The sequence below is a fragment of the Mercenaria mercenaria genome, chromosome 6 (assembly GCF_021730395.1).
Source record: "Mercenaria mercenaria strain notata chromosome 6, MADL_Memer_1, whole genome shotgun sequence".
In the NCBI taxonomy this organism is placed as follows: domain Eukaryota; kingdom Metazoa; phylum Mollusca; class Bivalvia; order Venerida; family Veneridae; genus Mercenaria; species Mercenaria mercenaria.
The window spans coordinates 63,830,321-63,858,098 of record NC_069366.1 but is presented as its reverse complement, the minus strand read 5'-3'; the positions used below and the strand labels follow the sequence as shown (position 1 = coordinate 63,858,098).

The 27,778-nt window shown below is 36.2% G+C and overlaps 2 protein-coding genes across 2 annotated transcripts in view; one reads left to right on the top strand and one right to left on the bottom strand.

Moving 5' to 3' along the window:
• LOC123550398 (uncharacterized) overlaps positions 1 to 21,212 on the top strand; it is a 71,564-nt gene extending 50,352 nt beyond the window's left edge. The window contains exon 13 of the mRNA XM_053546858.1: positions 17,225 to 21,212. Coding sequence (XP_053402833.1) covers positions 17,225 to 18,176 — 952 coding nt within the window. The 3' untranslated portion in view covers positions 18,177 to 21,212. The remainder of the gene's footprint in view (positions 1 to 17,224) is intronic.
• Positions 21,213 to 24,377: 3,165 nt separating this feature from the next.
• On the bottom strand, positions 24,378 to 27,022 carry LOC123550038 (uncharacterized). Its single transcript, XM_045338477.2, has 2 exons — positions 26,885 to 27,022; positions 24,378 to 26,612 (listed from the first exon to the last, which is right to left on the bottom strand). Exon 2 carries the CDS (start codon positions 26,607 to 26,609, stop codon positions 24,954 to 24,956), a length of 1,656 nt encoding a protein of 551 aa, XP_045194412.2. The 5' UTR covers positions 26,610 to 26,612; positions 26,885 to 27,022; the 3' UTR covers positions 24,378 to 24,953.
• Positions 27,023 to 27,778: the final 756 nt, after the last annotated feature.

Below are 27,778 nucleotides of genomic sequence, written 5' to 3'. Positions count from 1 at the left end.
TTGTCACATGTATACCTTTTTCAAAATACTTTGTTAATATATTTGATATTGTTACGGTAGGTGAGAACTGTTTTAGGCGACAGTAATAATTATGACGACAGTAATAATTATGACCGGGATGAATGCATTTTGTGCTTATGCTATTGAAAATGTCCTTCTGCAATTATAATGAACCCTCTTTCATAATACTGCATGTAGTTTTGGCACACAGGTGTACTCCAGTGCTATCAACAGAGTTATTATTTGTCTCAGTATACTTGGCGACATGGCTGAAATTAGCAGAAAGCTTTTATTTCAGTCCTACTGCACATAGAAAGTAGAAAAAAATATCGGCCCAAAAGTATTAAAAAACAAAGAATATGCCCTGGCTAAAGTAAAAACCTCTTTCCAATGTAATTTATTCATAATGTGTTTGTAAAAGATGAACTAGAATGAAGGCAACACGGAATTTTCTAAAGTGGGTCAAATTTTTGGTTTTGACTGAGTAGTCCTCTACCAAGATTGTTCAAATTATCCCCCTAGGGTCAAACATGGCCTCGTCCCAGGGGTCACATGGTTTATATAGACAAATACAGGGAAAAACTTGAAAATCTTTTTGTTCACAACAACAGGGCCTAGGGCTTTGATATTTGGTATGTACCATCATGTAATGGTCTTCTACCAAGTTTGTTCAAATTATCCCCCTAGGGTCAACGATTGCCCTGCCCTAGGGTTCACATAGTTTATGTAGACTTGCATAGGAAAAAACTTTGAAAATCTTCTTGTCCAAAACCATAGGGCTTAGGCCTTTGATATTTGGTATGTGACATCATCTAATGGTCTTCTACAAAGATTGTTCAAATAATGCCCCTGAGAGATGATGAAAAGAGGCCCCGCCTGGAGGTCTTAGGTTTAACATAGGCTTGTATAAGTAAAAGAAATTAAAATCTTTTTTGTCTTAACCACAAGACCTAGGCCTTTGATATTTGATATGTAGCATCTCCTGGTGGTCCTCTACCAAGATTGTTCAAATTATGCCCCTGGGGTGAAAAGAGGCCCCATCCTGGGGGTCACTTGTTATGATTATGTGTTATGTAGGAAAAAATACTGATCTACCTTCTTAATATTTTAGCTGCCCTCTCGTGATAAAATAATGCACAGAGGGGCACCTGAGGTCTTCCTCCACCATCAAAGCTGGAAAGTCACCATATGACCTCAAACTGTGGCGGTGCAATATTGAACCCAACAAAATAAATAAATGATATTTAAGCATCAGTTTGCCATTTGAAATATGTGGCCCATATTGCTCAAGTGAGCAATCTAGGGTCATCATGACCCTCTTGTTATCCCCCGACAAAAATCGGAGGGATATAGTTTTGGCGTTGTCCGTCCGTCTTTCTGTCCTTCCGTCCGTTCATCTGTCCGTCGGGAGCCATATCTAGGAAATGGTTGGGAATATTTATTTAAAACTTCATATACATGTTAACCACTATGAGTTCTTGCGGCCCGTCAAGTGTCAGATTGCCCAAGTAACACCAGAGTTATGACCCTTAGAAGTTTCTAGTGTTAACTATATAGGGTACTCTAAATATGGCAATTTCTGCATCATAACTTTTGATATATTTGACCTTGAACTATGAAACTTTAACAGAATTTAGAGCACTATAATGTGGTTGTGCACACACAATTTTGTATGGATTTCTTTTGTAACTGCAGTTATTGCCCTTTAATTGTCTAAAAATCCACATATATGTACATAACAAACTTGCCATTTGGCAGAATTTCATTAATTTCTTTCATTCTTTTCTGTGAACATTTATTATAAAATGTGAAGTTGCACACCCACACCTGGTTGCCACTTGCCTTGGTCACCCGGGGTGACCCCGGGGTCAAGTTGAACCCCGCCCCAGGGGTCACTTGATTTTACATAGGAAAATCTTTAAAAAATCTTCTTCTCAAAAACCAGAAGCCCTAGAGCTTAGATATTTGACTTGTAGCATTGCCTAGTGGACCTCTACTAAAATTGTTCAAATCATGACCCCTGGGTCAAAATTGACCCCGCCCCATGGGTCACTTGATTTTACATAGGAAAATCTTCAAAAATTTTCTAAAAATAAACCAGAAGGCCTAGAGCTTAGATATTTCACATGTAGCATTGCCAAGTAGACCTCTACAAAATTTGTTCAAATCATGACCCCAGGGTCAAAATTGACCCTGCCCCAGGGGTCACTTGATTTTACATAGGAAAATCTTCAAAAAATTTCTATTAAACCAGAAGGCCTAGAGCTTAGATATTTCACATGTAGCATTGCCTAGTGGGCCTCTACAAAATTTGTTCAAATCATGACCCCTGGGTTCAAAATTGGGGTCACTTGATTTTACATAGGAAAATCTTCAAAAATTTTCTAAAAATAAAAAAGAAGGCCTAGATCTTAGATATTTGACATGTAGCATTGCCTAATAGACTTCTACAAAATTTTTTCAAATCATGACCCCCAGGGTCAAAGTGACCATGCCCCATGGGATTACTTCATTGTATAGAAAAACCTTCAAAATTTTCTAAAAATAAACCAGAAGGCCTAGAGCTTAGATATTTCACATGTAGCATTGCCTAGTGGACCTCTACAAAATTTGTTCAAATCATGACCCGTGGGGTCAAAATTGACTCCGCCCCATGGGTCACTTGATTTTACTTAGGAAAATCATTAAAAATTTTCTTAAAATAAACCAGAAGGCCTAGAGCTTAGATATTTCACCTGTAGCATTGCCTAGTGGACCTCTACAAAATTTGTTCAAATCATGACCCCTGGATCAAAATTGACCCTGTTCCAGGGGTCACTTGATTTTACATAGGAAAATCTTCAAAAAATTTCTAAAAATAAACTAGAAGGCCTAGATCTTAGATATTTGACATGTAGCATTGCCTAGTAGACTTCTACAAAATTTGTTCAAATCATGACCCCCGGGGTCAAATTGACCCAGCCTCATGGGGTTACTTGATTGTACATAGAAAAATCTTCAAAATTTTCTAAAAATAAACCAGAAGGCCTAGAGCTTAGATATTTAACATGTAGCATTGCCTAGTGGACCTCTACAAAATTGGTTCAAACCCAGCCCCAGGGGTTACTTGATTGTACATAGGGAAATCTTCATAAATTTGCTAAAAATAAACCAGAAGGCCTAGATCTTAGTTATTTCCTAGTAGACTTCTATAAACTTTGTTCAAATCATGACCCCCGGGGTAAAATTGGCCCCGCCCCAGGGGTTACTTGATTGTACATCGGAAAATCTTCCAAAAAATTTCTAAAAACCAACAGTTTGACATTAGAAACATGTAGCTCATATTAATCTGGTGAGCGTTCCAGGGTCATCATGACCCTCTTGTTTTTCATTTTTAATTTTCCATCAATATTTATAATCAACATGTGAAATTTTGTTTCCTCTCCCGTTCCCCCGCACCCCCACACCCTTAAAAAATAAATATATATACATATATATATTTCCATTCCTTTATGTTTTTTTTTTAGCTCACCTGTCACATAGTGACAAGGTGAGCTTTTGTGATCACCCTTCGTCCGTCGTCAGTCCGTCCGTGCGTCCGTCCGTACGAGGTTAACCAAATGGGACCGTTCCGTCTAGCATCAATACCCCTAACTAGAATGCTTTGTATGGGCCATTTCTTGGTTAACCAAATGGGACTGTTTCGTCTAGCATCAATACCCCTTACTAGACTTGATACTAATGCAGATGTAATCTGTGACCATTCCTCATCTTCAAACATCACCTGACCTCTGTTTGACCTTGACCTCGTTTTGGACTTAGGTTGCCTCTTGGTTAACCAAATTGGACCGTTTCGTCTAGCATCAATACCCCTTACTAGAATGACTTGATACTAATGCAGATGTAACCTGTGACCATTCCTCATCTTCAAACATCACCTGACCTCAGTTTGACCTTGACCTCGTTTTGGACTTAGGTTGCTTTGTATCGACAAGGATGCCACTGGGGGCATCAAGCGTTTATTGAACGCAGCTTCTTGTTTCATATATTTATTATTCATTACATTGATAATGGAACTATTTTTAATCAGGAATATTATTTTTACCATCTTCCTTGTTAACTTTATGGTGTAATGTTATTTATGATTATGTGAAATAGAATATTGATTTCGTGCAGTTTCAGTACTGAATAATTTATAATATGGTACTCGGTTCATTAAAGGAATATTATGGCATGCTGGCCAGCATAATTTAAGTTCATTTGAAAAAAAACTTCATTAAATACATAATACTCTCATATGTCTTTTAGTAACGTTTGACGCAACATCAAATTAGTGGATCTTTTTGCACAGGTTTGTAGAAGGGACAGTTTTTAGCTCAACTATTTGAAGAATAGTCGGTGTTAGCGTTAGCGTGAGCGTCACACAAATGTTAAAGTTTGCGTACCACCCTAAATATTTTCAAAGTCCATGGAGATATTGCTTTCATATTTTGCATACTTATTTACCATCATGACCCCAGTCTGTAAAAAGGAGGAGGCAACTCTATCAAACATTTTGACTGAATTATGGCCCCTTTTTGACTTCGAATATGCCTATTGTAATGTTAAAGTTTTACTCATAGTTGAGCACGCTGTCCACTGACAGTTCTTGTTATGATTCGTAATATTTTTGAAAGTTTTGTAATTTAAAAGGGTGATACTAATGGTCATTAATTGTTTAGCAACTTGCATGGAAGGCCATTTTACAATGTAAACCATAATAAGCTGTTTAAAGAAGGAAAAAGAGTTCAAAAGTCTATTTGATGAGGTTAAGAATTGATAAGCACACATTTTCCCATGATGTTTTAAGTATATATTCCCCATTTTCCTCGGACCACAATATTCTGGTGTTCCTCCGGTAAAGTTGTTTCATAGCAGGTGACATCATATCCTCATCAACTTGTCCACGAAACATCAGAACAATAGGTTTTTGACAGAGATGAGCTTGATCAAATTCACTGCGACAGTAAATACTTGAGCAGTAAGAATCGGTTACCAGGACGACCATAACACATACTTGCTCTAAGCATGTCACAATTTCATCGTGGACCATGTGGCCAGGCCTGAAGTACCGATCACCTGTACAGATTAGATTTCGATCTATTCCAGTTATTTGTTTTAAAGTTTCGTTCATTTGTTTAATGACATAAGTGTCTATAAAATTTTCATCTTCACTGCTGTATCCTAGAAATGCCACAAATTTATACATATCCTCACCATCACTTAGGCGCTTCAGAGTTTTTGCTCTGTTTTTCCGCTGCTTCATAATTTTGTTTCTCTTGTAAATGATAATGAAAAGGGTAATAGTCACTAGAAATACAAAGCCAACAGATACTGAGGTCACAAGGATAATTAACCTTCTCTGACACAGCTGTTGTAATTTTCTCAAGGTTGTTTCATGTATTTTTTCCTGTCGGCCATTTTCCTGTTGACATTGAAGATTTTGATTGGTTGAATTCAACTTGATTATTCTCAACAGCCAATCAATAGAGTTTTGGTCTTCACATGCGGCACATGAGATAGGATTTGAATCCAGATTGATCATTAATTTTGCTGAGTGTGTGTCATTCGTTACGGATAAAAGTTTATTAAAGTTGTTCAAAGTAACTTTATTAAGTCTGATTATTTTGTTGTTGCTAAGATTCAACACTCGCAGATGCTTCAGTGTGTGAAGTTCAAAGGTCACTTGTTGGAGGTTATTGTTTGATAGGTCGATTATTTCCAGGTACATGTTATCCCATACACATTTAACCCTTTGTCATGTATTTGCAGAATATATTTTAAATATTTGTTTTCTCAGAAACTATATTCCAAGTGATTGCAAAGTATTTGCATCAGACTTTTGCAAACAGTCTGCAAAACGTATCACACTGAAGCAAAGGGTTTGCAAATAAACACTTAGATAAATTACAGACTGCAAAGGTTTTGCAAACAAATACTTTATTAAACTAGCAGACAGCAAAGCATTTGCAAACAAACACTTAGCTCATTTAGTTAGCAAAGGTATTGCAAATAAACACTTTGTACACAAATAAAAAAGCAAAGCATTTGCAAAAAGTTAACATAGATGAGTAGACTCTAGGTACAGGAAGTAATTAACCATTCTGTTTTCTGATTGGTCTATATTCAAATGGCAGGATTTTTGAAAATATTGTGAGGAAATGTTTACACATCAGTTAGTAGAAACATTGTGGTGATGCAAACTTGTGTTAAACATATTATTATATTCTAATTATTTTTTCTGGATATAAACTTTGTTGAATAAGGATAATGCAATACCATGTTGTTAAGCAATAAGACTTCCAAGAACCAGAGAATATTGCAGCATGTGGAAAGGTAATGTTAATCAATGATAGTTATATAAAACACTTCTTACTGAAGCAATTGTTGAAACTTACATTATTACATGATTTTAGTTATTGTTACTGAATGATCACTACAATGATTGACTTTTAATAGTTATTTAAACTGCAAATGGTTTTGTGAATTTACATCTGTTTTTCAGATATTAAACAAAGTCCTTTTCTTTGAACCTCAGAAATTCATTTGTTTGCTATTTGTTATGTATTTGCGAATACTTTACATATTATTTGCATGCAAGTTGCAAATACTTTGCTATCACTTTGCGATTTATTTGCCGAAGTTTCAGCTGCGAACTGTAGATTGTTTGCGAAGTATTTGCATTCTGTGTGCGTAGTGTATATTTGCGAAAGCTTTGCAGAATAGTTGCACGTTTCGTTCCATTTCTACTCATCTGTGGAATATATTCAGCAATCATGTGCTGCAACTGTTCTGCAAAGGTTACGGCAAATATTTGGCAAAGATAAAAAGTATATTCTGCAAAGGCCCTGTTTTTGCATGGGATATGCCAAAAATTTTGAAGGTATCTTGTTAAGACCATTGTTTGACAAGCTGACTGTGTTTAGCTGTTTGAGAGAATTTAGCAATGTTTCAAAGAGTGGAAAATTTTCTTTTGCCATCTTATCAAGGTAATTTCTAGACAAATCTAAAATTTGCAGATTTGGAGCTACAGTTAGAATACTTGGATGGATAAAGTCCATTTTATTATCAGACAAACTTAACTTTGTTACAGTTGTGACTGAGTTGTTTCCAAACACAACTGGACAATTCATTCTTCTTAAGTTGTTTTTGTTCAAAATGATCTCCTCTACTTTCCACATTAGAGGATTTTTGACAAAGACAGTAATATTTTCAAACCATATGGTTGTCTGATCTGGAACAATGCCTGTAAAGTTTAAACTTTTGGTAGATAACAACATAGTCATAAAGTCCAGTTCTTTTAACTGGTTGTAATTGAACGATAAATTTGACAAACGTAGCTTTCCAGGAAAAAACATAAAGGTATCTGATGGTAATGTTGCATAACTTGCGTCAATTGTTTGGAGTCGCCATGGAAGGTTTAAACCATTCAAATCGGCATATCCGATCATAGTGTTGGAAATATTAAGATATTTCAAATGTTTTATCTTAGTAACTATTTCTGTAGCATTCAAAACGGTAATCTGAGTGTTACTGGCATCAATCTCCTCAACTGGCTTGTCTGATAGCACATCAGCAAATGCTTCATCCAGTTGAAGAAATGCTGAGAGATAGCCAGCATTTGACAGAGAAATTTCTCTTAAGTTTGGAACCTTGTTTGGTCCTCTCAATGCTTTGTTTAGAGGAGCCATTAGTAGTCTTGCACTTCCACTTAAATCAAGGCGCTTTAACATTTCAAGTCCAAGAAATGTGCCTTCGTAGAGATCAAAGTGTTCTGAATGTAGATATAGTTCTTGAAGTTCTTTAAATTGGAGAAAACATTTTGACTGCAGATGAAATGCACCGGTGTTAAACTCACCTTTTGGAAGGTCATCAATTTCCAGAATTTTAACTTTTTTCCAAGTAGTTGACTGAAAAGTATTTTCGGTGCAGTAACTGTCTGAAAACCGACCAGCAATACGAACAGCTGTAACATTTTCTGGTATATCCTGTGGAATATAATTACATTCCAGTGATAAACCTGTTTGTAGGCATCTTTGCTTTTTCATTCCACTTGAATCTGCAGGAATTGCTCCAGATAATGCAAATAGAACCTGTATTGTAAGAATAATCAGTAAATCTCCAAATTTCAACTTTCTAGACATTTTCATTTCTTAACAGCAAGCAGGAAATAAAGCAAATGCAGATATTTTAACCTTGAAAGGTGCATAATGTCTTTTTTGGCAAACATTTTGTATAGGCATAATTGATTTGATCTAGTATTAAATGGTATAATCTACAAATTGAAGGCAAACAAATTGAAGTAGATCTTTTGTGTCAGTGTTGCTAAAACAAAAGAACTTTATTTAAACGTCAAGATAATATTATGTTATATTCCAATAACAATGGTTGCACGTTTATAATAAAATCTCTACTTTACAGGTATCACGCAGTATTGAAGTGTTTACAAAAGTATTGATATAGGTTAAATCAATTAAAAACTTTTTCAGTGCTGCTAGTTTCACTAGTCTTTTCATCCAGTGAGCTGCCAGAGATTTTCAATTTTTATTGTCTAATATTTGTTTATTATGCCAGGTTACTAGTGCATTTAACCTTTAGCCTGCTGGTGGCAAGTTATTCTCCCTTTGTGACCAGTTCAGACCAAGATTAGCCTGCACATGATCGATGTAGGCTAATCATGATCTGCACTGTTTGCTATTCAGTCAGAACAGTGAACACCCCTTTGAATAATAAATGTAAATGCCCAAATTTGGGATGACAAGTTCATTTTAGTTCACCTTAGCCACAGGCTCAGGGTGAGCTTTTGTGACTGTTCAGTGTCCATCGTCCGTCGTGTGTCTGTCAACAATTTCTAAAAAAGTTTCTAAAACTACTGGGCAGAATTACACCATACTTTACAGGAATGATATTTGGTGCCTCCTGTCAAAATTGTGCAAAAATTGAATTCCAAAATAAAACTAGTTAATAGCAGCAAGTCCCATAACTTTGACCTTCATTCTGGCCAAATTATGCCCCCTTTTGGACTTAGAAAATTCTGGTTGAAGTTTTGCGTGCAAGTACATACAGCTATTACTAAAAGGCATATAGATTTGAAACATATTTTTAGCTCGACTATTCAAAGAATAAGTAGAGCTATCCTACTCACCACGGCGTCGGCGTCACACCTTGGTTAAGTTTTTCGTACATTTTGACAAAGTCTTTTGAGATAAAGCTTTGAAACTTTCTTTTTTATAGGCAAGAGCACATAACTCCATCAAGGATTTTGGCTGAATTATGGCCCCTTTTGACTTAGAAATCATGGTTAAGTTTTTCGTACCAGTTCATATTTTGACAAAGTCTTTTAAGATAAAGCTTTGAAACTTTCAACACTTGTTTACCATCACCATGGCCATTTATAGGCAAGAGTACATAACTCCATCAAGGATTATGGCTGAATTATGGCCCCTTTAGACTTAGAAATCATGGTTAAGTTTTTCGTACCAGTTCATATTTTGACTAAGTCTTTTAAGATAAAGCTTTGAAACTTTCAACACTTGTTTACCATCATCATGGCCAGTTATAGGCAAGAGCACATAACTCCATCAAGGATTTTGGCTGAATTATGGCCCCTTTTGACTTAGAAATCATGGTTAAGTTTTTCGTACCAGTTCATATTTTGACAAAGTCTTTGAAGATAAAGCTTTGAAACTTTCAACACTTGTTTACCATCACCATGGCCAGTTATAGGCAAGAGTACATAACTCCATCAGGGATTTTGGCCGAATTATGGCCCCTTTCGACTTAGAAATCTTGGTTAATATTTCGTACCAATTCATATTTTGACAAAGTCTTTTGAGATAAAGCTTTGAAACTTTCAACACCTGTTTACCATCACCATGTCCAGTTATAGGCAAGAGTACATAACTCCATCAAGGATTTTGGCTGAATTATGGCCCCTTTTGACTTAGAAATCTTGGTTAAGTTTTTCGTACCAGTTCATATTTTTAGCTCACCTGTCACATAGTGACAAGGTGAGCTTTTGTGATCACGCAGCGTCCGTCGTCCGTGCGTCCGTTCGTGCGTTCGTCCGTCCGTAAACTTTTGCTTGTGACCACTCTAGAGGTCACATTTTTCGTGGGATCTTTACGAAAATTGGTCAGAATGTTCATCTTGATGATATCTAGGTCAAGTTCGAAACTGGGTCACGTGCTTTTAAAAACTAGGTCAGTAGGTCTAAAAATAGAAAAACCTTGTGACCTCTCTAGAGGCCATATATTTCACAAGATCTTCATGAAAATTTGTCAGAACGTTCAACTTGATGATATCTAGGTCAAGTTCGAAACTGGGTCACGTGCCTTCAAAAACTAGGTCAGTAGGTCAAATAATAGAAAAACCTTGTGACCTCTCTAAAGGCCATATTTTTCATGGGATCTGTATGAAAGTTGGTCTGAATGTTCATCTTGATGATATCTAGGTCAAGTTCGAAACTGGGTCACATGCAGTCAAAAACTAGGTCAGTAGGTCTAAAAATAGAAAAACCTTGTGACCTCTCTAGAGGCTATATATTTCAAGAGATGTTCATGAAAATTGGTCAGAATGTTCACCTTGATGATATCTAGGTCAAGTTCGAAAGTGGGTAACGTGCCTTCAAAAACTAGGTCAGTAGGTCAAATAATAGAAAAACCTTGTGACCTCTCTAGAGGCTATATTTTTCATGGGATCTGTATGAAATTGGTCTGAATGTTCATCTTGATGATATCTAGGTCAAGTTCGAAAGTGGGTCACGTGCCATCAAAAGCTAGGTCAGTAGGTCAAATAATAGAAAAACCTTGTGACCTCTCTAGAGGCCATATTTTTCATGGGATCTGTATGAAAGTTGGTCTGAATGTTCATCTTGATATCTAGGTCAAGTTCGAAACAGGGTCATGTGCGGTCAAAAAGTAGGTCAGTAGGTCTAAAAATAGAAAAACATTGTGACATCTCTAGAGGCCATATTTGTGAATGGATCTTCATGAAAATTGGTCAGAATGTTCATCTTGATGATATCTAGGTCAAGTTCAAAAGTGGGTCACGTGCCTTCAAAAAGTAGGTCAGTAGGTCAAATAATGAAAAAATGTTGTGACCTCTCTAGAGGCCATATTTTTCATGGGATCTGTATGAAAGTTGGTCTGAATGATTATCAACTGGATCATGTGGGAAGAGGTGAGCGATTCAGGACCACCATGGTCCTCTTGTTTGTAAAGTGTTTGACATATGGCTTTGAAACTTTTATCACTTGTTTAGTATAATAGTCTCTATCTGTAGGAAAGAGAAAATAACTCTGTCATCTATTTTGGCTGAATTATGGCCCTTTTTGGACTTTGAAATTGGTTCTGTTTTCATACAAGTCCATGTTTTGTCAAAACTATTTTACATATGGCTTTTAAACTTTGAACACTTGTTTATCATTATGATTTCCATCTGTAGGCAAGAGTACATAACTATTTTGACTGAATTTAATATGGCCCTTTTTGGACTTTGAAATTGTCTCATATCTTGCCATTTAGTGCAAGACTTATCGAAATCAAAGTAATATAGGAACATTGTTTGTCTAATCTATTTATTTCTTTTGTCTGAATATCCGTGGAAATATTTTGACCCCATTCTTCAATCAATTCTTCGAATAGTCGAGCGCGCTGTCATCAGACAGCTCTTGTTTCTTTTTCTAGGTCAATTACCAACCCTACTGGGTCAAGTTCCATAACTCTGACCTTCATTTTGGCCAAATTATGCCCCCTTTTGGACTTAGAAAATTCTAGTTAAAGTTTTGCATGCAAGTACATGCAGCTATTACTAAAAGGCATATACATTTGAAACTTATTTTTTCTTTTTCTAGGTCAATTACCAACTTCACTGGGCCAAGTCCCATAACGCTGACATATATTTTGGCTGAATTATGCCCCCTTTTGGACTTAGAAAATTCTGGTTAAGGTTTTACATGCAAGTTACTATCTCCAAAACTAATGCAGATATTGAGTTGAAGCTTCACATGTGTCTTAGGGGTTATAAAACTACATGATAGCAGCATGTCCCATAACTCTGATATGTATTTTGGTTAAATTATGTCTCCTTTTGAACTTAAAACTCGTTTGATATTTAACATTTTGGGTAATATTTTCCTGCTTCTGGGACAATATTTCAAATAGTCGAGCTTGGCTGTCTTACGGACAGCTCTTGTATAGGAAAAGCACTTTTAAAATCTTCTTGCTTGAAACTGCAAGGGCCTAGGCTTTTGCTATTTAGTATGTTTCCTTTCTTGTTTCTCTACCAAAATGGTTCCAATCATGGTTCTAGGGTGAAAAGAGGCCCTGTCCCAAGTTTAACATCGACATATATAGGGAAAAAAAAAAGATCTTCTTGTCTTAAAGTTTAAGGCCTGGGATCTATTGTGATCGCTGGTCAGACGGTCGACTGACAGACTGACAATGGACAGACTAACGACGAGCGATCACAATAGCTCACCCTGAGCTTTTAGCTCAGGTGAGCTAATAAGGCAATCCTTGTTTATAACTCCATTAAAGATCAATCTACTGAACACCTTCCTTCAGAATTTATTGAAAAACAAAATGGTGATCGCCAACTTAGATAAAATGAAAACAATGAAATTAAAGTACTGTCAGTCCACACTTTCCCTTATACAACATTTCCTCCTAAACTATCAGGCCAGTTTTGTTGACACTTCACAGGGATGTTCCTTGAATGGTCTTCTTTAAAGATTGTTTAAAAAATTGAATTCTGTACAGAACTCTGGTTTCCATAGCGAATGTAAATGAATGGAAAAACTTTAAAAATCTTCTTGTCCAAAACCACAGGGCCAAGGACTTTGATTTTTGTTTTGTAGCATCATATAGTGGTCCTCTACCAAGATTGTTCAAATTATCCCCCTAGGGTCAAACATGGCCTGGTCCCAAGGGTCACATGGTTTATATAGACAAATACAGGGAAAAACTTGAAAATCTTTTTGTTCACAACCACAGGGCCTAGGGCTTTGATATTTGGTATGTACCATCATGTAATGGTGCCAAGTTCGTTCAAATTATCCCCCTAGGGTCAACGATTGCCCTGCCCTAGGGTTCACGTAGTTTATGTAGACTTGCGAAGGAAAAAACTTTGAAAATCTTCTTGTCCAAAACCATAGGGCTGAGGCCTTTGATATTTGGTATGTGACATCATCTAATGGTGTTCAGATAATGCCCCTGAGATGAAAAGAGGCCCAACCTGGGGGTCCCAAGTTTAAAATAGGCTTGTATAGGTAAAAAAATTAGAAAATAGAAATTTAAGCTTGTGTATGCAATAAGGGCTGCATTTAATACCAGATCTTCATGAAATTTGATCACAATGTTTGTCTGGATGAAATCTAGGTCAAGTTTTAATGTGGGTCATCTGGGGTCAAAAACTAGGTCACCTGATCAAATCAGAGAAAACCTTGTGTATGCAATAGGGGCTGCATTTTACACTGGATATTCATAAAATTTAGTCAGAATGATTGCCTTGATGAAATCCAGGAGGATTGTGAATATGGGTCATCTGGGATCAAAAACTAGGTCCTTAGGTCAAATCAAAGAAAAACTTTTTGTATGCAATATAGGCTGTATTTTTCAACTATCTTCATGAAATTTTGTCAGAATGATTACTTTGATGAAATGTAGGTCAAGTTTGAAAATGGGTCATCTGGAGTAAAAAAAAAAACACTTAGTTCAAATCAAAGAACTTTGTGTATGCGATAGAGGCTGTATTTTTCAATTGATCTTCATGAATGTTTGTCAGAATGATTGCCTTGATGAAATCTAGGTCAGATTTGAATTTGGATCATCTTTAGTCAAAAACTAGGTCACTAGATCAAATCAAAGATAAAACATTGTGTATGCAATAAGGGCTGTATTTTACACCACATCTTCATGAACTTTGATCAGAATGTTTGTTTGGATGAAATCAAGGTCGAGTTTGAATGTGGGTCATCTGGGGTCAAAAGCTATGTCAGACGAGTCAAATTAAAGAAAAACCTTGTTTAAGCAATATGGGCTGCATTTTACACTGGATATTTCTAAAATTTATTCAGAATGATTGCCTTGATGCAGTCTAGGCCAAGTTCATATATGGGTCATCTGGAAAACATGTTTACACTTTTATGATGTGTTTCTCAGGTGATCGACTTATGGCCATCTTGGCCTTCTTGTTTTATAGTTTGTTCAGTGTGATGTCTTAACAGACAGAAACTCTGATACACTTTTGAATTATTGGATTAACAGACAGAAACACTGATACACCTTTGAATTATGGGATTAACAGACAGAAACACTGATACACTTTTGAATTATGGAATTAACAGACAGAAACACTGATACACTTTTGAATTATGGGATTAACAGACAGAAACACTGATATACCTTTGAATTATGGTATTAACAGACAGAAACACTGATACACCTTTGAATTATGGTATTAACAGACAGAAAAACTGATACACTTATGAATTATGGTATTAACAGACAGAAAAACTGATACACCTTTGAATTGTGGGATTAACAGACAGAAAAACTGATACACCTTTGAATTATGGGATTAACAGACAGAAACACTGATTACACTTTTGAATTATGGGATTAACAATGGGATTAACAGACAGAAACACTGATACACTTTTGAATTATGGGATTAACAGACAGAAACACTGATTACACTTTTGAATTATGGTATTAACAATGGGATTAACAGACAGAAACACTGATACACTTTTGAATTATGGGATTAACAGACAGAAACACTGATACACTTTTGAATTATGGGATTAACAGACAGAAACACTGATACACTTTTGAATTATGGTATTAACAATGGGATTAGCAGACAGAAACACTGATACACTTTTGAATTATGGGATTAACAATGGGATTAACAGACAGAAACACTGATAATATATAGTGATACACTTTTGAATTATGGGATTAACAGACAGAAACACTGATACACTTTTGAATTATAGGATTAACAGTCAGAAACACTGATACACTTCTGAATTATGGTATTAACAGACAGAAACACTGATTACACTTTTGAATTATGGGATTAACAGACAGAAACTCTGATACACTTTTGAATTATGGGATTAACAGACAGAAACACTGATACACCTTTGAATTATGGGATTAACAGACAGAAACACTGATTACACTTTTGAATTATGGGATTAACAGACAGAAACACTGATACACTTTTGAATTATGGTATTAACAGACAGAAACTCTGATACACTTTTGAATTATGGGATTAACAATGAGATTAACAGACAGAAACACTGATACACCTTTGAATTATGGGATTAACAGACAGAAACACTGATACACTTTTGAATTATGGGATTAACAGACAGAAACACTGATACACCTTTGAATTACGGGATTAACAGACAGAAACACTGATACACCTTTGAATTATGGGATTAACAGACAGAAACACTGATACACCTTTGAATTATGGTATTAACAGACAGAAACACTGATACACTTTTGAATTATGGTATTAACAGACAGAAACACTGATATACCTTTGAATTATGGTATTAACAGACAGAAAAACTGATACACCTTTGAATTATGGGATTAACAGACAGAAACTCTGATACACTTTTGAATTATGGGATTAACAGACAGAAACACTGATACACCTTTGAATTATGGGATATACAGAAAATGAATACTCTGTTTAATAAGGCTGTGACCAAAAACAGATCTGGTGCATCTGTGATATATTACAGACAATGGTGTATACAGGATTCGAGCATTTGAGCAGAGAATATCTTAAATGTATATATTTTGTAACCATGGTGATACTAACCCTATATTATGCATAATATACACTAAATGTGTGTGCATATTGCATAGAACAACAAAAAAAGTCTACTGAGAGTTTAAAAAAAATGGTAGTTTTTAGCTCACCTAAGCACAAAGTGCTATGATCGCCCTGTGTCCGTCGTCGGCGTCGTCGTCAACAGTTAGACTGTTAACACTCTAGAGGTCACAATTTTGACCCAATCTTAATGAAACTTGGTCAGAATGTTATTCTCAATAATATCTTGGACGAGTTCGATATTGGGTCATCTGGGGTCAAAAACTAGGTCACCAGGTCAGATCAAAGGAAAAGCTTGTTAACACTCTAGAGGTCACGATTTTGGCCCAATCTTAATGAAACTTGGTCAGAATGTTATTCTCAATAATATCTTGGACGAGTTCGATATTGGGTTATCTGGGGTCAAAAAGTAGGTCACCAGGTCAAATCAAAGGAAAAGCTTGTTAACACTGTAGAGGTCACAATTTGGGCCCAATCTTGATAAAACTTGGTCAGAATGTTACCCTCAATAAAGTGTTGGTCTAGTTTGGTATTGGGTCATCTGGGGTCAAAAAGTAGGTCACCAGGTCAAATCAAAGGAAAAGCTTGTTAACACTGTAGAGGCCACATTTATGACTGTATCTTCATGAATCTTGGTCAGAATGTTAATCTTGATGATCTATAGGTCAAGTTTAAATCTGGGTCAGGTGAGATCAAAAACTAGGTCACTAGGTCATTTCAAAGGAAAAGCTTAACACTCTAGAGGCCACATTTATGACTGTATCTTCATGAAACTTAGTCAGAATGTTAATCTTGATGACCTTTAGATCAGGTTCGAATCTGGGTCATGTGGGGTTAAAAACTAGGTCACAGGGTCAAATCAAAGGAAAAGCTTGTTTACACTGTAGAGGCCACATTTATGGCCGTATCTTAATGAAACTTGGTCAGAATGTTAAGCTTGATTATCAATAGGTCAAGTTTAGATCTGGGTCAGGTGGGGTCAAAAACTATGTCACTAGGTCAAATTAAAGGAAAAGCTTGTTAACACTTAAGAGGCCACATTTATAACTGTATCTTCATGAAACTTAGTCAGAATGTTAATTTTGGTGATCTTTAGGTCAAGTTTGAATCTGGGTCATGTGGGGTCAAAAACTAGGTCAGAGGGTCAAATCAAAGGAATAGCTATTTTACACTTTAGAGGCCACATTTATGACCAAATCTTAATGAAACTTGGTCAGTATGTTAATCTTGATGATCTTTAGGTCAAATAGGTCAGGTGAGCGATACAGGGCCTTCATGGTCCTCTTGTTTTTTGTACATTGTGTATTTGCTTGTTATTCACATGTATATGTTTATATTTCAGGTGTGATCAATGTTCTTACTGTTGTGGAGACCACAATTCTTTACGAAGACACAAAATGCGACACACAGGACAAAAGCCTTACAGATGTCCACATTGTCCATATGCCAGTATACAGGCAATTTCTCTCAAAGTGCATGTGAAAAATAAACATCCTGGGATGGGAGGTATATATTGCTGTGAATGGTGTTTATACAAAACTGTAAATAAGCAGCAGTTTGAAAATCATCAGATGGACCATAAGAATGGATTGATAAAAACTGAGCCAAATGTAAAAGAAGTTCAATTAGATCTGTCTAAATTTCCACAAGCAAAGCGACCGGGAACCATGATTATAGGTTCAAATTTACCTACAGTGTATACCAGTATTCCTGCTGAGAACCGTAATATATTACAAGTATTACAGACACATGTTCCCCATAATTCAAATGTTCAGGAAGTGTTACAGTCACATGTTACCCAGAATTCAGATTTACAGGAAGTGATAGAAACATCTGGTACCCAGCCTGTTCTGCACACTCCATCTCTCATTCTAGATGAAGGGCAAGTAAGCCATTTCCATCTACAAATGAATGAGAATGGTGAAAACGTTACTGTTGAAGAATTTGCAAATGAAGGTCTAGCACCCAATGACGTTGCAGCAGCTCAGCTCGTTTATTCTGCTCTCACTGCTATTTCCCAGAATCCTCAGAATGGGAAAGACGTTATAGATTCAGAGGGTTTAGTTGCAGGTGTGGAGAGAGGTGAAATTCAAACTTCTATAGAGACAAATTTAAAAGAAGGGGTGACAACTCATACAGTTACATTCCATCTGCCAGAAGGGGAAGAGATAACAAGGGAGGTCACTCTACAAGACCAAAATGAATCAAAAGATGGAATAAATGTGATACAGATATCTGGAGTTAATGAATGGCAGGAAAGTGGTACCATTACTGAACTACAACAGGAAACTTAGCTTAAATTGGTTTTCTTTAAACAAGATTATATTGAGATATGTCTGTGATTAGCTGATAAGTGTGACAAGTTGTTTAAAAGCTGGTATCAAACTTCAGCACAGTGTTACTTTTGTTTCCTGGAACAGTAGACACTGGCATCCTGTTTAAATTGGGCTAAAATTCAGCTATGTTATAATGATTCTACTCGACCCTTTTAAGGGCCCCTAGAGTTAAATATAGAAAAACCTTTAAACTACTACTTTATATGGGTCTTCCAACAAATTTGATCTTTAGCATCCTTGTATGGTCCTCTTAAATTGATTCAAATGGTTTCATTTTTAGCTCAACAGAACCAAAGGCTCAGGGTGAAATATTTTGATCTCTCACCGTCCAGCGTCCGTCATCCGTCAACTATTCTTTAAACAACATCTCCTCATAAACCGCTTGGACAATTTCATCCAAACTTCAGAGGAATGTTCCTTGGGGGAAGCTCTACAAAAATTGTTCAAAGAATTGAATTCCATGCAGAACTCTTGTTGCACTGGCTACCAAAAGGAAAAACTTTAAAAATCTTCTTCTCAAAAACCAGAAGCCCTAGAGCTTAGATGTTTGACATGTAGCATTGCCTAGTGGACTTCTACAAAATTTGTTCAAATCATGACCCTCCCCAGGGTCAGATTGACCCCACCCCATAGGGTAACTTGATTGTATGTAGAAAAAATCTTCAAAATTTTCTAAAATATAAACCAGAAGGCCTAGATCTTAGATATTTGACATGTAGCATTGCCTAGTGGACCTCTACAAAAGTTGTTCAAATCTTGAAACCCCCAGGGTCAAATTGACTCGGGGGGCCCAGGGGTTACTTGATTGTACAGAGGGAAATCTTCATAAATTTGTTAAAAATAAACCAGAAGGCTTAGATCTTAGATATTTGATATGTTACATTGCCTAGTAGACTTCTACAAACTTTGTTCAAATCATGACTCTCGGGGTAAAATTGGCCCCACCCCAGGGGTTACTTGATTGTAGGTCGGAAAATCTTCCAAAATATTTCTGAAAATCATCAGTTTCACATTTGAAACATGTAGCTAATATAAACCCAGGTGAGCGATCCAGGGTCATTATGACCCACTTGTTAGGTTACCTGAGCATGAAGTGCTCAAAGGTGAGCTTTTGTGATCGCCCTGTGTCTGCCTTCCGTCAGTCATAGGTCGTCAACAATTTGACTGTGAACACTCTAGAGGTTTTGGCCCAGACCTAATGAAACTCGGTTAGAATGTTACCCTTAATAAAATCTTGGAGAAGTTCGATATTGCCTCATCTGGGGTTAAAAACTGGGTCACCAGGTCAAATCAAAGGAAAAGCTTGTTAACACTATAGAGGCCAGATTTATGACTGTATCATAATGAAACTTGGTAATCTTGATGATCTCAAGGTCCAGTTTGAATGTGGGTCATATAGGATCAGAAACTAGGTCACTGGGTCTAATCAAAGGAAAATCTAGTTTACACACTAGAGGCTACATTTATGACCATATCTTAATGAAACTTGGTCAGAATGTTAGTCTTGATGATCTATAGGTCAAACTCAAATCTGGGTCAGGTGGGGTCAAAAACTAGGTCACTAGGTCAAAACAAAGGAAAAGCTTGTTAACACTCTAGTGGCCACATTTTGGACTGTATCTTCATGAAACTTAGTCAGAATGTTAATCTTGATGATCTTTAGGTCATGTTTGAATCTGGGTCATGTCAGGTCAAAAACTAGTCACCGGGTCAAAAACAAAGGAAAAGCTATTTAACACTTTAGAGGTTACATTTATGACTATATCTAAAGGAAACTAGGTCAGAATGTTAATCTTGATGATCTTTAGGTCAATAGGACAGGTGAGTGATACAGCGTCTTCATGGCACTCTTGTTTCCTGTTATGGGGGTCACTAGAGTTAAACAGAAAAAAAGCATTCTCACGAACCACATGATGGATTATCATCAAACTTGGTCAGAAGCATCCTTGAATGGTCCTTTCTCAGGTATATTCAGATGGTTTTGCTTGGCCTAGTTTAATACCTGCCAGGTCTAAAAATACAGAAAAAAGTTTCAAACAAAGCACATGATGGATCATCATCAAATATTGTTAGAAGCATTAGCATAAGGTCTTTTTTCAAATGTATTCAAATTATTCTGTTTGACACCTTGCAGAAAAACAAAAAAAAATCTTAAATTTCTTTTTCTTATGAACCACTTGAGGGATTTTACCAAAGATTGTCTGTAGCATCATTGTAAAACTCTGCTTTATTCAGCCAGATCTAAAAACACAAAATCCTTTATACAGCAAACTGGAATCCTTTGAAGGTTTCTTATATTTGTTCAAATGCTGGTGCATGGTCCCATGTTAGGATTGCAAAAGCCAAAAATAGAGATATCAGTGTAATTTCTTTCTCAAATTTAATTAACCTCATTAAGGACCCACTTGACCTAAAAAAAACAAAAACAAATTAAACAACTTCTTCTAGTTAAACATATGTTTTTTCTTCTAATTTGTTTGTAGCATCCTTGCAAGATCCCTTATAAAATGTAGCATCCTCTCATGGTCCTCCCAGTTTGTTCAACTCGTTGTGCATGGACCCTAAATGGGCCAACAGAACTCAAAATAGAAAATCTTTTAAACAGCTCCTCATCATGAACCATATGGTGGCTTTCCAGCAATATTTTAAAGGTCAGATCTTTAAGGTAAAGGTCATACTTATGGATTCTGTCATGTCCTTAGTTATTTTTTTTTCATACTTAACACACATAGACAATGAGGTGAGTGACATTGGGTCATCATGCCTCTCTTTGTTTTTTTACAGGCATTGCTTTCTATGAAGCGCAAGGGAAGAAAGTCTTTTGGAGGTCTTATCAGACCTGTTACCTTGTTCCATTACAAGTATATACTAATACTTCATTTCTATAAACATAGTAATAGTATTAGTCTCCGTCAAGTAATGAAAATATTTAAGCTGTTATCAAATTTAATATCTGTTTTTGTATTGATTCAATAAATGTTTTGAAAGAAGTTATTTGTGACTTTGTTTCATTGGGTGTTGTCTTGATAAAGGATCATTTACAAAGATATTTCCAATTTAACAAGTATCATAATCATAATATGTAATGATATCAGTATGTTTAGGTGTGTATATCATAAAAAGATTATTAGCTTTACATCATCCTTTTTGGTTTTTCCCTAACTCTGTCATTCCAGCAGGTATGCAAATTTTGATTCCATACCTCATGTTTTTATTTCAATATAAATGAGATGTGAAACCAAAACTTGTAGTCCTGTTTGGCGCCATATAACCTATACTGTGTTGGTGTGCTGTAAAACCCAAATAAATAAATGAATTATAACAGGCATTTTTAAACAGAATTTGTGCATGAAGCTGCGGGAACATTGTGTTTTAATTGTTAATACATGTATATAGATTCTTTGGAAAACCCTGTGTTACCTCTCATAACCAGACACCATTAAATTGAGTCTGCTTCCAAAGGATCTTTTCACAGATTTAATTTACTCTATTCATTTGCAAGAATCACAAAATTTCTTTAGTATGTTTGAAAAAAAAGCAATGAGTGTTTTTTATCTTTTTGGTCAGATTTCATCTAGGCTGTAAATTGCATAGAAGATGTTTTTCCATAGTTATTGCATCACAGGTGCCATTGTTCTGCTTGTAATAATGTTTAAGGATATCATAAGAAATACTAGTTCTGCAGCGATTTCAGGAAAGAACAAATTCACGTATCTCGTAAAGCTATTAGTCTTTTTATGTTTCCTACATGTAATTATATTTTAAGATATTGGCCAGTGTGATGGCGATGGTATTTCGATTGTCTCCATTTATTGTTCAAATGATCTCTTATTGTCACACTTTAATGTAACTGAATGTACATGATTGGCTCCGAATATGATGTTTTAAGGCATCGTGTCCAATACTTGCTTTCGGAGATGTGGTTGCGAGTCGCTGTCAGATGTTTTATAACAGGAAGCCATCTGGTTGGCTCGCCGAAAGTTCAAAGTTCTGGTCAAGAACTGTTTATCGCAGAATATACAATACTTATCTGACAAAGCCATGTTAAAATGATTCCGTATATACATTGTTGCTTATCCCGCATGCCCCTCTAGCTCTACATGGAGAGTGCAGATCTACAGATCATGAGGGTTGTGACTGATCCCCCAGTGAGCTGAATGTTCCGGTCTCGATTTGACAAAAGATGTATTGTGTCTGAAATCATTCGTTCTCCATGACTCTAATGGTGAGAAGAATGCAGTTACTTGTGGGGAACAGGTTTGTACTCTAACAGATTCCAGCAGTGGAACAACCAAATAAGTTGCTTATCTCAGTATCATTATATGGTCAAACACACTGCCAAGAAATGTCCTATGAATAAGTGGGATCCAGAAAGTGCAACTAAAGCCATATCACTGCACACTGATGGAAATATGGCTAAACGCCTTACAAATGGAACGATCGGGCAGTGGCTATGATAGACTGGCTTACGTCCCTGTTTGTTCCGTCATATTTTTAGATCACCTGAACTGAAGGCTCAGGTTGAGCTTTTAGTATGGGGTGGATGGTCCGGCGTCCATATTTTTACTTTAACATCTCCTCTGAAACTACCAGGTCAGAATAACACCAAATTTCGTCTGTAGCATCCTGAAGAGGTCCTCTGTCAAGTTTGTTCAAATGGGGGTAATTTGCCCCTTTTAGGAGCAGTTAGAGCTAAAAACAGAAATACCCTTAAACTACTTCTTCTCATTAACCCTGGATTGATCGTCATCAGACTTGGTCTGTAGCATCATTATATGGGCCTCTCTCAAGTCTTTTCAGATGGGGGCACTTGGCCTCTTTTAGGGGCCGCTAAAGATAAAAATAGAAATACCTTTAAATGTCTTCTTACCATGAACTGCATGATGGATCTTCATCAGACTTGGTCTGTAGCATCATTATATGGTCCTCTCCCAAGTTTGTTCAAATAGGGGCACTTGGTCCCCACCACCGCGCAAAAGATAAGAAAATAAATACCTTTAAGTGACTTCTTACCCTTAACCACTTGATGAATCTTGATCAAACTTGGTCTGTAGCATCATTATATGACCCTCTTCCAAGTTTATTCAAATTGGGGCACTTGACCAATTTCAGAGCTAAAAATAAAAATACCTTTAAACGACTTATTATCATGGAACGCATGATGGATCTTCATTAAACTTGGTTTGTAGCATCATTGTATGGTCGCACTTTGCCCCTTTTAGGGGTTGCTAGAGCTAAGAATAGAAAAAAAACTATTTAGACTGTAGTAATGCATAAATCATATATTTTAGTAAATATGTGTAATATTATAAAAAAAAAAACAGGTCAAGTTCGACTTTGAGGTTAGTAGGTCAAAGCTCACGGTCACAGTGCCACGGAACACTTTCTGGACGATAACTTGAGAATGCTTGGGCCTAGCAGAATAAATTTTGTTACACAGGTGTTACATCTTAAAATACAGGTCAGGTTCAACTTTGAGGTCAAAGGTCAAGAACACAAGGACCCAGACCAGTTGAACGGTTTCTGGATGATAACTCGAGTACGCTTTTGTCTAGGATCATGAAAGTTGGTAGGGAGGTTGATCATGACCGGCAGGATCTTTTTTGTTTTCTTTGCAGTCTTTTACTCTCTGTGAGCATCCGATATAACTGTGGCCGTCCAGTATTACCTATGATCACCTATCATTGTCTCAGTGGACATTCAAGTATTATCTGATGTGTCATCAAGAAAGAATAAAGACATATAATAGTACATCGTTTATTCTTCGTCTTCTTCTTGGAAGTCAAGGACTTTACAAGGTGTTTCAGTATTAACATTTTCATTGCCCCTAGCTCCCAACAGCCATCAGATGAAAATGTACTGTTTTAGAGGCTAAAAAAATATGTTATGCAATGTTTGCTGTATTTTTAAACATAATCATGCAGTCAGGCTATGGCCATGGGACTAGTAGCCGGGCCTCTAGACACGAATTCTACTGCACGGGTTACTGGATATCTAGACTACTCATATATGGGCTTTCTAGAGAGGTCTGGTACTCCATACGAGTACTGAAAACGGTATTTTCAGAAATGATACTGTAGTATCTATAAAAGAATGGGTTTGAAAATTCAAAAACACATATTTCTTTTTGACAAATTATCTCCTTTGTGTAGTTTAAGAGGAATGCAAGTGATTGGAGAGAGAAGTATTTATAATCCTTTAATGCTGAGAAAAATACAAATTTGATAAATGTCTTTATGATATTTTAAGACCATAAATTACACATATTTAAGTATTCTTGTTGTGTTGTCTTTTTCATTATTCACAATTTATGACTCCATTGGCATTATGCCTCACGGTTTTAACCCTCGTATTTATCAAAGAACTAATGAATATGAAGTCTTGTACTGATCAACTGAAAAAAGATGTTTTTCCATTCTGACCATTACAAAATATGTACAATAAAAAATCGTCTATAACTATAAACCATTCCGTGTTTTTATACAAAAAATATGCAATAAATATCGCGTATAAACCATTTCGTTTTTTTTACCTATTTGGTTTTGTGTTAAATATGATCTCCGATAAAACTGTTTCATTTTAAATGCACCATCGTCATCATGTACACTTCTTTAGCACGGCATTAGGAAAGCTAAAGTTCACGCACTGACACAGCACTTTATTTTTCACAAGGCATGTTTTGGTACATATATGTTTAATGCGATTTTGATTGTGACGTAAAATCGGTATGAACATTCAAATACCAGCTTCATGAAAAAGATCTCTCACTTCAAAACACAATAACGCTGACAGAAGTCTATAAAAGGCCACAACCGGAAACAAAAATTCCGTAATAAACCACCAGTTTTTGACACCCAACGTGTCTTCATTTTGTATATCATTTACATAACTTAAATTTATTGGAGGCAAAAAACTGTCCGCTAGCCAACGCTCCATGTTACACACACCTAGGAATATGATTATACCATTGATAAAAAGACGCTTGTTTCTTTGTCGTTTGCTTTGGTCCTTGGCAATCGCACGAGCCTTCGTGATAATCATTATTTGAAAGTAAATGCCTATGTAATGGAAAAGAATTTTCACAAAATACATAATTTCCGTTGCAATTTCACTTTGATCAGTACTGGAAAGGAAGCCCGCGATGCTGTCGGCGGTCTCGAATAGCACCAGCAGTAAATGGCCACAGCCACTTGCAACTAGAAGAACGTTGTCGGAATTAAGACACCAGGAAGAAATATCGCTGCCCCTTGCTATCAAATATCCTATAAAAGGTATAATGCTAACGATGTAATTATAGCCAGTCTGTACGTAATAGTTTCCCTGCTCAAATGTTTCGTTCTTTATAAATTTTTCTAAAACGATGTCAGAATTTTTGTTCACCAAGTTGTGAACGTCAGAATAGACGTGGAAGCCTAGAACTGGTAAAACGAGTAACAAGGTGAATATAAACGAATGCTTTGACACGAAAATCAGGGTCTTTTTCAGTGCCTTTACCATTCTAAATCTCCAAGATTGTGCGTTATCTACTAGTATGCCATTGTGTGTTATCAATGCGTTATCATCGTCGTCGTCGTAGTAGCTTGGATTTCCAACGCTTGAAACGTCATCATTGCTGCCGGCACGATTTATGTTTCTGTCGGGTGTCTGAGCGATGACGTTCCACACTGGTCCTAGAATACCTAAAGCGAACAGTCCGAATTCGAGAACGAAAGTGTTTGTGTATTTGTACAGTTGTTCCGCCACGGTAGTGGTGTTGTCAAGATGTTCCGTCTTATTTTCACAGTAGGAAAACACCAACACTTCCGTATAATCTTCTGCCCTGTTTCCCAAATTTAGTTGCTTGGTATTGGTGTTTGAAGCACGAATGATATTAAGGATAAAGTTTGTGAGCATACATACATTTGCAGAAAATATAACTGATACAAGTACTCTGGCACGGCCGCTATTACACCTGTATTTTCTGAAGCAAGCAAGGAAAACTAACTCTAGAAGAAAAAAGATACCCGACAGTACTAATGAAATGAATTTCGATATATAAAATGTGAGTTCTATTTTAGAACTCGTACATGGGAAATCCTGCCATGCCTCATATAGCGGCAAAACTCCACTTCCGGTTCCGCATAAAAGTAGAATTCCATCACGTGTTATCTTACTGGCGCTGCGGCGACTTTGATCAGGTACTTCCTTGAGATGATTTGTGTTTTTTCTTAATATTGTAAGCCATATCATTGAAATTAATGCAAAGACGAGAACCGTTGTTTTCCAAATGTAGACAACGGCGAACGAGATCTCGTTCTTCGCTGAGAAGAAATGAGCTAAAATAACAACCACCGTGGCCATTGACATTATCGCAAACAAATACAGAGCTGTTGTTAATCCAGGAACTGCCATTTTCTGAAAGAAAAAAAAAAGTTTGAAGATGTGTAAATATACTTTACTGAGGGACTAAGGTAAAACAAGACCAGCTTTTTATTTATAGAAATGTACGCACGAGTGCAAGTTCTTCGAAAATCATTGAGTTTAAACACCATAACTTTATATACACAAGTACGTACAATTCATATTTAATAAATTGCACGAGAAATGAGAAACTAAGTGCGCGGGAAATGAGAAGCTAAGTGATCATATGATGTCCCTATAAATTTAATTTAAAACGTAACATTTACCTCTTTGTTGTAGGTAATCTCTGGAAACTTAAAGTCTCATAGAACCTTCACTTTTGCTTGCATTCGTAAGTCTGTGTGAATATATGCGCATTTTCACTAGTGCGTTAATCTATTGCAATAAAATAAGTAAAAGTGAGACCTTAAATTATCTGACACAGTATCTCATCAGCAATGTTTACATATCAAAATGGACATTGGTATTTTGTTTAATGATAATTGTACACAACAATTAAAAACACGATAATTCTAACACGGAAGTATTGATACAGATAACTTAATTATTACAGGTGAAATATTATCTTCAACATACATATACGATTTATCACGTATAAGTGAAAATACAATACATTTAAGTTTACTGTTGATTGTAGAAATCAGGTGACAAACATATTTATTTATTTGTACAGTCTAGGTCGATGTCTGTGTTGTTCTCATTTTCTGGAAGCACTAAAAAGTAGAAGTAATAAACAAGAACTCTTTTGGTTATCAAGAGATGTAATGAGATTTAGTTCTATATCCAGTATTGATTGAAAATATCCATACTATTGCTATTATAGTTCTACAGTTTTTTTAGCAGGATATATCAGAAAAAACAGCACTAAGATCGAGGATTTTTAGGTATTTATTGAATTAAGCTATACTTGGTTGTCGAAAAAAATGTTCAACACTGTGCTTACCATCAATGACTTAAAGGTGTCATGAAAATCAACAACAAGTAGACGCTATTCTTCTAGACTTTAGAAATGTCTTTGAGAAAGCTTGTCATCGTCCCCTCCTACAGAAGCTGGTCTACTACGAATGCATCCGATTTCTTGCTATGTTCAAATGACGACGGAACATGTAAAATTGCTCATGTTTTATTATGGCGCCTGAAGACTCTGTACACGTGTGCAC

Excerpts from the sequence above, each read along its gene's own strand:
- LOC123550038 (XM_045338477.2), bottom strand. The coding sequence starts at position 26,609 with ATGGCAGTTCCTGGATTAACAACAGCTCTGTATTTGTTTGCGATAATG.